The sequence below is a fragment of the Penaeus japonicus genome, unplaced genomic scaffold (genome assembly GCF_977035675.1).
Source record: "Penaeus japonicus unplaced genomic scaffold, GWHDUDI00000001_assembly GWHDUDI00000021, whole genome shotgun sequence".
Taxonomy (NCBI): Eukaryota; Metazoa; Arthropoda; class Malacostraca; order Decapoda; family Penaeidae; genus Penaeus; species Penaeus japonicus.
The window spans coordinates 17283264-17295051 of record NW_028234423.1 but is presented as its reverse complement, the minus strand read 5'-3'; the positions used below and the strand labels follow the sequence as shown (position 1 = coordinate 17295051).

Below are 11788 nucleotides of genomic sequence, written 5' to 3'. Positions count from 1 at the left end.
GTGTTCATCCTTTACCCTGAACATCATTACTGTTTAACTTCAAAAGCAGTTTAGTCACTGCCCAGAGCTTTATAACTGTTTGTCTTTCCAAACTGTTGCAGAAGCTGCAGTAAAATTGGACCAGGAGTGGCATCAAAGATTTCATTTTCCATGTAAACAGCACAGTGCAAGTTTAACAGTGGACTCTTCAAAGGATGAAAAGTCTGAGATGCTTAGGCCATCCTCCCTTTATTCCAGCCTTGGTCCTTTTTGACTTCTTTGTTTTCTCTAAACCAAGGAGCTCTGTGGAAGATTTCAGATCCTTGTAGCTACTGTGGCAGAGTACCCTAGCCATGAAGACTTGGCCTAAGGATGCCTAAGCATACCAGAAATGGTTCTGAAGGATACAGCTCCTCTGGGGAGTACTTTGAAAAACTGAAGGTTTATTTGAAATTTAGGTATTTAGGAATCTAGAAACTTTCTGACTGACCCGGATAGCTTCCATGTTTCCCATACTTGACCCATCCACATAGATGTTATATATTTTGATTATTTAATATTAAATTTTAAGCAGAATACAAAAGCAATAGGATGGGAAAATGTAATTTCTGCTATAAGAGCCAGACATTTACGATTCTTTGGTGTTTTCGCATGGAAGCTATCAAAATGCATTCTAAGTATTTTTCAGGTACCTTAAAATATTTATAAAACATTGCTTATGCCCTTGAAATGTAGACCATGAAAATTATTTAACCATAATTATAATTGTCCAGCTAATAGTGGGATTTACCAAAATAGAGAACTGGATTTGGACTTAATATAGTAAAGGTACAGTCACGAACATTCTCCCAATTGCTAATCTGATTTGGTGTTATCTCTGAATTTTAAAGCTAAAACAATAGCGGAGTCTGCTGATAAAAAGGTAGAAATTCATTTAAAATTACACAGGAATTTTTAATGATACAAAATCTATGTAATGAGAAATATGAAGTGATATATTATTATGTATTATTTTCTATCTGCATGGAAGTGCACATAAACCCTGGCTTTAACTATTTGCCGATATATGTAATGTAAATGTGTTGCCAACCCAGAGCAAACTCTCATACATCTTCATCTAAAATATTGCTGAGCAGCAACAGATATGGAAACCAGTGCAACACATGTCATTTGTTTTTGAAAAAACAAATGAACATCTTTTCACTGTTTGAGCAGCGATTAGACTACTATACACAAGGAGTGATCACACTTTGCATCAATTTTAAGGTGAATAATAAGCAGATCTATATTTTATTCACTATTATTCCTTCAGAATGTTACACTGATTCTATATATATATATATTTACATAGTCAATGTTGACCAGAAATGTGACTCATTTATTTTCATTCATTTAATGCATTTCTTTCTGAGTTATTCAGAAAAGTATCATGAGGTCTAACAATATTTTTCAGTTTGTAGATACGATTAATGCATAAAATATTATTAACGGAAGTTGTGATAGCACCTAAAGAAATTAATCATAGATTAAAAATATACATTTGAATACATGAAAGGAAACTCACACTAGATCATTCAAATCTGGCATAAACATAAACTTTTAGAAAACATTCTGTTACAAATTTTCAACTTGGTTGCACTGTTTAAAGAACAAAACCTTAGTCCTGTCTAAATATAAATATAATTAATATATATATTTTTTCCACTCAATTTCATTGCACTAATAAGAAATCCTTTTCTATGTATACAGAAAAAAACACACATCTGGTAACAGGGTGAATGTGAAGTGTATATAGATATACATAGCTGAGGAAATCTTTGTTTTGCTCTGTAACAAAACTTGTCTTCTAGAATACCAATGACTTGTACCAATAGTTTAATATAACAGTTCAAGTTACAGCTAAAAAAAAACTTTTTTTTTCTTTTTTCTTTTTTTAAAGAAAAAAATAATAAAATGAAAGATGAGACTAAACTCTACCTAAATAAATTAATGAGTTTAAAAATCAGAGCAAATGAGTTAATATATATATGCAGGTCTTATACAAATGCAAAATATAGCCTTCCCAGTATGTTAATCCACAGAAATAATGAAATTCATTTAATATAATCTTTTGATATCATTGAACTTGTCACACTGATATCTTAAATGGATTAATTAAAGTAAGACTATATAAGACTAGAAGTGACAATCAAAACTTAAAATATAATTCCTAATCAATATCTGTTAACAGTATAAAAAGAATAGGCAAATATCTGAATTTCATCTCCCTTTACCGATTGCCACTTCTGTAAAGAACCAAAAAATACAATACATTTAATGTTTCAAGCACACTTTTAAATAATAAGACTTAGAATTAGTGATATGTTTTGAATAAAGATTGCATATTCAAAGATATGAAGAGAATCATTGAAAACAAGACAATTCTCAAACAACCCAGAAACACATTAATTTAGCATATATAAACCCAAGCTGGGATAAAATAAAGTAAGTTCTATCATACACCTAAATCCTCTGAAATTTCTATTTCATCAGAAAATTTCATGAACAATCAAAACCCACATACAAATGTTTCTCAGAAGTAGAGTAAAAATGAGCCAAAAGTTGGAAAAAACACCCAAACCAAACCAGCTTTGTATGCCACTTGCATAGGAAGAGAAATGGTTTTACTTCAAGACAGAAAGCACCTTTCTCAAAATGATAATGAAATCACTGTACAGCCAAGCATAAAGCTATGAGAAGTTATTTATATGAAGATAAATAAACTCCAAGAAATACATTTTGAAGAGAATGCAAAGCAACTCACACTATATACAATATAAGGTGTATTACAGATTACAGTTTATAATATATGTAAACTATCTGCTAACCTCAGATTTATGAACATCAAAGATTGAAAAAACTAAAAATTGCTAGTATTAATATTAGCCACAAAAAAAAGTTTCTTAATCTTAACATTAGTGTAAAAAAAAGGCCCTCACATTTTAAACTGATATAATAAACGAAAAATGTGACTGTTTGGTTGATTTTAATATTCTATAAAGAGAATATTATACACAATTCATCGTGTGGATGAAATCCCTCAGATCTGCTATTCAGCATTAAATATGATTTAAATACAAAATGGTTATGAGAATTACCTGGCTATTATTTGGGGTATCAAAACAGTAAATGGTTTACATTGCCATGAGAAACAAGTTCTAAAAGTTACATATTATAAATATGTAATACAAAACAAGCAATTGCTATTCTAAAAAAATATACATTTTATAAAATGGAATGTTATAACAAACATATCTTTGATTTTCTTCATAAATAACAACATTCAGACATCTTTCACTTCTTTTGTACCACAATTTGGTATGGCTTCCAAATACCGCTGGGATGAATCTACCATTCATATCTGTTTTCAAAGGAATTCAAGTTGCTGCATCTGTGCAAGGCGTCTTGTTGCTGCCAAATCTTGATTCTAATTATTTTTTCAGTTGAAAAGCATCCTCTCAGCCATTCTTTCACAGATGTTGTTTTAGAAGAAGGTTAATCATGCTAGAAAAAAAAATCATATATTACTTGAAGGTTCTGATCCTAAAAAAAATATTATGGTTATTGAAATACTCCAAGATGTTTTATCACAAGCAGCAGAGTATCACAGCAGGGCATTAAAGGAATGACAGGGGACTAAAGTAATACTACAACACAGCTAGTCAAAACAGGTGTTCAACCACTCTGCTGTGGTAACACATGTACTGTGCAAGTATGTTGTTCACACTTCCTATCAATTTAGGCATTTTCAATGGTAGACAAATAATAACTGTATCTTATCACTGAGAAATTAGAATAATTAGCATGAATCCTATAGTTTCATCAATACAGGTCCTTAAATGATATGCTAGCACTACTGATATCTTGCAAGCACTTTAATATAACAAATACCAGTTCTGCCAAATGTAAAACCAAGAAAAAAAAATCCCTCCTCTCCTCAAAACTTATTTTCCCTTAGTCATGGTCTACCACAGATTTTACCAGCCTCACAATGGAATCAATGGAACACAAAAACGCCTGTGTCATTCAACAAAACTTAGTGAAGGGAACTATCCGAACGAGGAGGCTTTAAAAAGCTGGTCAGTTGGAGTATGCTGACCCCCTTGGACTTTTGGGGGATGGCCTCATAACACTCAACAGCCTAAACAAGGAAACGAAATGTGAGGATAATCAAGTTTTTGCAGGACTTCATGCATCCCTTCACTCCTGCAGTTTAGGGCCAAAAACATCATATAACTCTCAGAGATCTCACCTTATTTGAATGGGTAGCAGTCTGACCATTGGATGCTTGGACTAGGATCTTTGGCCGTGTGAAGTTGAAGGAATCCCCGAAGATTTGCTCAAGTTCACTGTCTGTACTGGAACCTTCTGGAGATGGCTGCCACGTGCTGTAGGTGCACAGAGTACTTGTTTAGTTCTCTACATATATTATACACATGCTACACAAACACACACAAATACAAATACACAGACACGCACACGCACGCACGCACACGCACACACACACACACACACACACACACACACACACACACACACACACACACACACACACACACACACACACACACACACACACACACACACACACACACACACACACACACACACACACACACACACACACACACACACACACACACACACACACACACACACACACACATATGCTCACCTCGCTTGGTTACTGGACTGCAATGCATTGTGCGCGGGGGGAGAACTGCGAGAACTCTCCCTGAAGCTAGCCGTTCTAACAGTTGTTATTCCTCCTGACTTTGAGACACTGTTTTGTATCTGGAAGGTGGTTGGCTGTGACTGTAAGATTTGTGAGAATCTGGATTCTGCAGATACACTACCACTCTGCGGTGAAGGCCCTTGGTGATTCTGGACAATTGTTGGCATATGAAGAACCTCTGCTGAATTCACCCTCGAAAAGGTCTTCTCTGTCACCATGTTCCTCGAAACTGTGTAAACTGTACACGGTTGTGAAGAGACCTGTCTTTGCTCTGTGAAAACCTTCCCCTGAATAGGAACCTCAGACTTTAAAGAACCTGTGGAACTTGATATGACTTTTTTCCCATTGGTGTAGACACCCTGAGAAATCTGCTGGAATCCACCACCGGAGTGTATTATGTGTTTCTGGGGAGTGATTTTGCTGACTGCCTGACCAGCTGGCAGCACCGTGATGACAGTGGATGGCTCCTGTTGCATGTATCCACCTGTCCTGGTAATGAGTTTTATCACCTGTGGTCCCTGAGTGGTTGTGGAACCTACCGACACCACACGAGACTGATTGTGTGAGTGGTTCATGAGTCTGTTGCCACCCTTCACCACAACCACAGGCTTCACCGGCGGGTTTTGGGCACTGGCTGAGACGGTGTTCACTGGACAGAATGAAGATGACGTATGGGCAAAGACAGGAATATTTCTAGCCGATGGAACTGTGGGTACTGCATCTGGGTAGGTTGACTGACTTGTCTGAAAAAGAAGAAAAAAAAACACATATTAGCATCACACACGACCACAAACAACATGTCTACTTAATTTAATTATAGCCTTACTTGATTTACTCCATTGTGAATCCACATGTCTTTTATAAATCCAACAGGATACAGACACAGTTACATGTGTGCCCTGACCCTATCCCTCACAGATTTCTCTATACTTTAATCACCAGAGAGTAATATAGCACATAAAGTCTTAACCATCAAATTCACTTTTCGATAAGAAAGAAAATAAGAAAATATAACATACCCCACTGTTTCCTGACGGTTCAGGCGCAACATGGAGTACCTTCGCCACAGACGGAGAGTGCTTGGTAATTATCTGTGCAGGCGATCTTAGGTGTGTGGATTCAGGGGCCATGGCCGAGGAAGCATTATCGCCCTGGGGGGGGTTCTGGAACGTCAGAGCGATGGGGATCTTCGTCCGGGTTGTGAAACGGCGCTGGAGGAGAGAGCGGAGGGACGACTGTGGGACTGAGGTGATGGGCTTGAATACTGCCAGGTCTGATGGGGATTCTTCACTCTGTGGGTCATATGTGAGTATTACATGAGTATTGCTCCTCTGATTACTATTATGAGGGAGGTATTCTTATTAGTGGTATGGCTTGTTAGTTTTGTTCTAGAACTTGACACTGCTTAGTGGTTTCTCAAACAGGAATATGAATATAAAATGCCTTCATCATGAACTTTTTTTCTTCTTTTTTTTTGCATTATAATTTGTTTAATTCGTGTTAATATATCGCACATAATGTTAAAATTTTATACTCCTATACTTATGACATGTTTTTAAAAATCAGTTAATGACCAGTAAAATTGTCTGTATACAGTCAAAATTATAGAAATTTCACGAATATGAAGCATCAAATTCCACGAACAATGAAGTCTACAAAGATAATATAAGTTGAATATTCTAACAATACAAATCCAAAACAAATGAAATAACTGACTTTTTCAAAAGACGGAGGAGTGGGCCCCGTGTGGCTCCCTTGAGAACTGTCAGATCGTGATCGCTGCAACCGTTCACTCTCCAGCAGTTTCTCACGCTCCACTTCAGCCACCTGAGTAAGTCCAGGAAGATATGAATCAATACCATTATCATGGAGTTAACAACGAAAGTCAACTTCACAATAAAAAAAACTATTCTAAATGTCATAGGAAGTTACTACAAGTGTTTGGAGCAAAAGAATACTGTAAGATTACTACAAGTATTTTAAAAAAATGTACTATGTAATAATCACAAGTATGTGGAAATTGTGGTGTTTTTACCTGGCATATGTCATGCAAAGATGGATGTCGCATGATTTTTCTTGACTGCTTCACAGTTGAGACATCTTCACTCCTTGTCCTCTGAAGTTTAGTTCTTTTGGCTGCTGTAAACGAAGGTAAACAATGTTAACAATAATTATGTTAGCATATAAATTGTAGCAATGACCTTGCTAGCCAGAGTAATATTTACAGAAGTGATATTAATAGGAAGAGTGATTATACATACCATAATATATATGATGTAAAAGTGGCACTAAAAGAGGAACACCAAACCCAAAGAGACAGAAAGAAAAATCATTGCACAAACCAGGTACAGCAGAGGTTCCGAAATCCGTGGAGAGCTTCCTTGGTCTTCCTCGCTTCTGCACGGGAGGAACACTATTGGAGGGGGTCACGTCGTGGTCGCCGTAGGAACTCACCAGGTTCTCCTTGCCTCCGCTGCTTCCGAGGCGAGAGGGGAGAAGGGAGTGGCGGTGCATGATGCCCAAGGTGTCTGTGCGGGGAGAGGCATAGTGATGAAGGTGGTGGAAGAGGAATTGTCATGAGAAGGATGGTAGTGGAAGTAATAAGCCAGTGGTAAGAGTAATAGGAACAACAAATGTAGTGAGGGCATTGTTGATAATATCATAAACTGCACTTACGTGTGATAAACTAGTCAATGAAATCTCCCCAATCAATAAACTGGTCAATGAAATCTCCCCAAAGCCCCTCACCTTCTTCGCTGGTGACGGCCTCGACCTGTGGCCCAATGTACTGAAAGGCCTTCGCCGTGGGCACCCTCCTGACCAGGCCGAGCGACGCCAGGACGTTCGCGATGTCGTAGAGGCGTCGGCCGCGGGTCCTCAGCCTCTCCCCATCCTCGCCAGCCTCGCCGACCAGCATCCGCGCGGCGTTGTCCAGGGAGATCATGTGGGGCTGTGGGGGAGGAAGAGAGGGTGGAGGGTGTGAGTGGTGGAGAGGAGAGGGAGGAGAGAAAGGAAGGGGAAGGAGGAAAGAGAGGGAGAGAATACAGGTAAGGTGAAGGTAAGGATGGTCATATATATATACGCGCGCGCGTGTGTGTGTGTGGAGAGAGAGACCTTCACATGTGATAAATGTTTACATAAATATAGATACGCATACACCCTTTTAGACAAACACGATAATACACACTGCAAAAGCAGGTTAAACCTCTTACCTCAGGACTGACCAAAAGCAGCATCAGGAACTTCTGACACAAAATGCCAAGTGACTTCTCTCTCCTTGTGTCTGTTTTCTCGCCATCACCCTGAAGACTGGTCTTGATGCGCTGTGGAAACTAAAAAACAAGTGTTATTATGACAATGCATTTCAATGAAATCCAGTAGACAAAATAAGAAATTGGGTCTCTAAAGCAACTTGTTATTAACATGAAACAAACAAAGCTATCATCAGAAAAGAACTTATTTGCATAGTCATATATATAGGTCTGTAGCTGCGGTACCTTGAAGTCGTGATCAAAGTGCTGCAAGGCCTGCAACTGCGCCCCGACGTCAAGTTTGTGTCCGAGAGCCTTGAGTCGCCCCAGGGTCTCCTGAAGGTGCAGTTGGCCCATCCACTGGTACATGTTCTTCTGCACGCGCGCCGCCATGTTGAGGCTTTCAAGCACGTTGATGATGTCGTAGACGCGCCTCCGCTCCGTGCCGAGCATGGCTGCCACCTCGTCGATGACCAGCCTGCGCGGCGTCTCCAGGAACGAGACCTCCATCGGGAAGTGCTCCAGGAACCTGAGAATGGCGGGGGAGGGGGAATGCGGATTAATTCAGGTTGTTTAAAGTTAGCTTGTTCAAGTGACTCTTTCTTCCAGACCTTGAGTAAAGAACAAATAACCGAGGGCGACTCACTTCTCACTGAGGAGACCGAGGGACTTGTCCTTCCTGGATCCTTCTGAGGCGCGGGCGGCGGAGGAGTCGTCGACGGAGGGGATATGGCCGACGCTCTCCATGACCAGGTTCCCGGGCGAGCTCGGCGTGGGGTAGTCGCAGCTGGTCGGGTGCTTGCGGAGCGCCGTGCTTCTGCCCAGCCTGGTCCTCGTGTTGGTCTGTCCGAGGCAGTCGCTGTTGTGCCGGCGAAGCGTGGTGGCGGAGCCCACGACGGGCAGCGCCGGAGGCGTGGCTGCCGAAGGAGTTCTCTTGGCGCGGGGGTTCTCGTCGCTGCAGCTCGGCTTCTCGTGGCTGAACAGCGCTTTCTTGCTGCTGATCGACTCCTCCATGGACGCTATGCGGGTCAGCAACTTGAGGTTGCTCATGGGCGTTAGGGGACTCCGGCCGCAGCCGTCGCCGCCGGGCCCGACGTGCGACGCCACGCCCTCGCGCTTGGGGGTCCGCGCCGCCGTGTCGGAGCCCGGCGACGGAGACGACAGCGACTTCCCATGGGGACCGCGCCCGAGGCTCCTCGACCTGCAACGGCGATCAATGAATAACTGCCTCCAGACCAGCGATGGATATCACACACACATACACACACGCGCACATAAATCCACACACACACACATATACGCGCTTGCACTAACTCCAGAAACCCCCTGGCAAGCAAACATTCATCCCAGAGCCCTCGTCGTCCTCCAACCTACCCAGGAGTATTGGCAGCAGCAGCAGCAATGCCCTTGGCCTTAGTCTTGGGCGTGGTGAGCGTGGGCGCCGTGAACAGAGCCCGGAGCGAGGACGAGTCACTCAGCTTCTCCGGGGAAAGGTTGATGGTATTGGTGAGCTCCCCGAATACGGATCTTCTCCCCTTCGTGGGGGTGAGGGGGATGCACAGCTCTGCGGGCGGGCGAGGGAGGAGGGTATGTTAGTTCGCATCGAGGCCTTGCCAGCAGCTTCGGTATCATTGTTAGTTTTTTTTTTTTGGTTGTTATTGTCATTATTCTCTTCTACCCGTTGGTGTTGCTAGCAGTTTTATTTGTATTATCACCAGTATTATTATTGTTATCATCGGATGTTTTATTATTGTTTTCGTCGGATTTTTTTCATTATCATTATCGTCAGATTTTTTTTAACTGTTATCATCAGTATAATTGTTATCACCATTCTTATTACTTTTAACAAGTACATTATTGTTATCATTATCATTGCTGTCATTATCATCAACATCATCATTAGCACTACTGCCAACACCATTACTACTACACCTAACACTATTCTGATTATCAATCATAGTAAACCAAACCAAAATACCCTTACTGTGCCCCTGTTAACCCCTGATCCCTAACCTACTCAACCCCTGACCCTAGTTTATGACCCTGGCTCGCGTGACCATACCTTCCTCTTGACTGGAGCTGAACACAGCATTGGCGGCGAAGGTGAGAATATCCATCTTTCTAGCTCAGCATCACCTGTGAGAAAGGGGGGGAGGGACGCTGATTTAGTTGCTGGTTGTAATGGTGAGCGCGGTACTGGGACTGACGGCGGTGGTAATGATTGTGGTATTATGGTGGTAGTGGATATGGTGATGCTGGTGGTAGTGGATATGGTGTTGATGGTGGTAGTGGATATGGTGATGGTGATGCTGGTGGCATTGTGGTGGTAGTGAAGATGGCGTTGATGATGGTATTAAGGTGGTAGTAGAGATGGTGATGATGGCGGCATTAGAGTGGCACGGAGATAGTGGATATGGGGATGGTTATTGTGGTGGTAGTGGAGATGGAGATGGTAGTGGAATTGTGGTGGTAGTGGGTGTAATGATGCTATTGTGGTGGCAGTGGATATGGTGATATTGTGGCATTGAAGTGGTAGCGGAGATGGTGGTAATGATGATTTTGTGGTGGTAGTGGATATGGTGATGATTGGTGGTAGAGATGGAGATGATGGTACTATGGTAGTAGTAGAGATAGTGATGTTGGTGATAATGGTAGTGAACATAGTGACGGTGGTATTATAATGGTAGTAGAGACGGTAATGGAGATGGTGGTGATGATGATAGTGGTGGTGATGATGATGATAATGATGATGAAAAAAATAAGAAGATGAAGAAGAAGAAGAAGAAGATGATGATGATGATGACCTTGATAGTGACGGTAATGACCATGACGATGCCAGTGATGATGGTAATGCAGATACTGTTAAATACGACAATATATAGTGCAGTAAACAAAAACAACACCAGCAATATCATCAATGAATTACTGCCTTAAACATTTATTTTACAGACCTAACTTATTATCATCACAATATATTCAATATTACACCTTTAGCCTTTTCGCATTCTTAAAGAATGGAGAAAGGGGAACGTGAGAAGGAGGAACAATAATGAGGGGGCAGAGAGATGAAGAGGAGGGAGGGAAATTAGGAGAGAGGAAAGTGGGGGTGAGAGTCAGGAGAGAGAGAGAGAGAGAGATAGAATGGAGAGGGGGAGAGAGGAAGTAGAGAGATAGAGAGAGATAGATAGAGAGAGAGAGAGAGGAAGGAGAGAGAGAGGAGAGAGAGAGAGAGAGAGAGGAAGGAGAGAGAGAGAGAGAGGAAGGAGAGAGAGAGAGAGGAAGGAGAGAGAGGGGGGGGGGGAGAAAGAGAGAGACAGATAAAGAGAGAGAGAGAGGGGGGGGAGTAGTGAGAGAGAGAGAGAGGGGGGAAGTAGTGAGAGAGAGAGAGAGAGAGAGAGAGAGAGAGAGAGAGAGAGAGTGGGGGGAGAGAGAGAGTGGTGAGAGAGAGAGAGAGGAGAGAGAGAGGGGGAGAAGAGTGAGAGTGAGAAAGTGAGAGAGAGAGAGAGAGAGAGAGAGAGGTAAATTCTTTACTCAAAAGCATATGATACCCAGAAATCAATACCCAAAACATCGGCCAAAACCGCCCCGGGACATTATAGGCCTAGTGATAGACCCTCAATTGCCTTTACTTTTTTTTTTACTTTTTTTCTACAGATGACCCTAATTTACATAAAAACGTTAGGAAGGCCTATAAAAGCCAATAGCTCAATATATATACCCTTTAGACCAAATTCCAAAGTAACGCCCATTTCACAGATAAAAGGAAAATATATCTGTTTACACA

General features: G+C 41.4%; 1 protein-coding gene across 1 annotated transcript in view; it reads right to left on the bottom strand.

Moving 5' to 3' along the window:
* Positions 1–1375: 1375 nt before the first annotated feature.
* Positions 1376–11788, bottom strand: part of LOC122249093 (uncharacterized) — an 11296-nt gene continuing 883 nt past the window's right edge. The window contains exons 2-14 of the mRNA XM_043009677.2: positions 10067–10140; positions 9379–9568; positions 8651–9205; positions 8251–8533; positions 7966–8085; positions 7502–7703; positions 7096–7281; positions 6789–6892; positions 6470–6580; positions 5773–6045; positions 4694–5496; positions 4271–4406; positions 1376–3522 (exon numbers count right to left, since the gene is read on the bottom strand). Of these exons, the coding sequence (XP_042865611.2) occupies positions 3514–3522; positions 4271–4406; positions 4694–5496; positions 5773–6045; positions 6470–6580; positions 6789–6892; positions 7096–7281; positions 7502–7703; positions 7966–8085; positions 8251–8533; positions 8651–9205; positions 9379–9568; positions 10067–10121 (3027 nt within the window). The 5' untranslated portion in view covers positions 10122–10140 and the 3' untranslated portion in view covers positions 1376–3513. The remainder of the gene's footprint in view (positions 3523–4270; positions 4407–4693; positions 5497–5772; positions 6046–6469; positions 6581–6788; positions 6893–7095; positions 7282–7501; positions 7704–7965; positions 8086–8250; positions 8534–8650; positions 9206–9378; positions 9569–10066; positions 10141–11788) is intronic.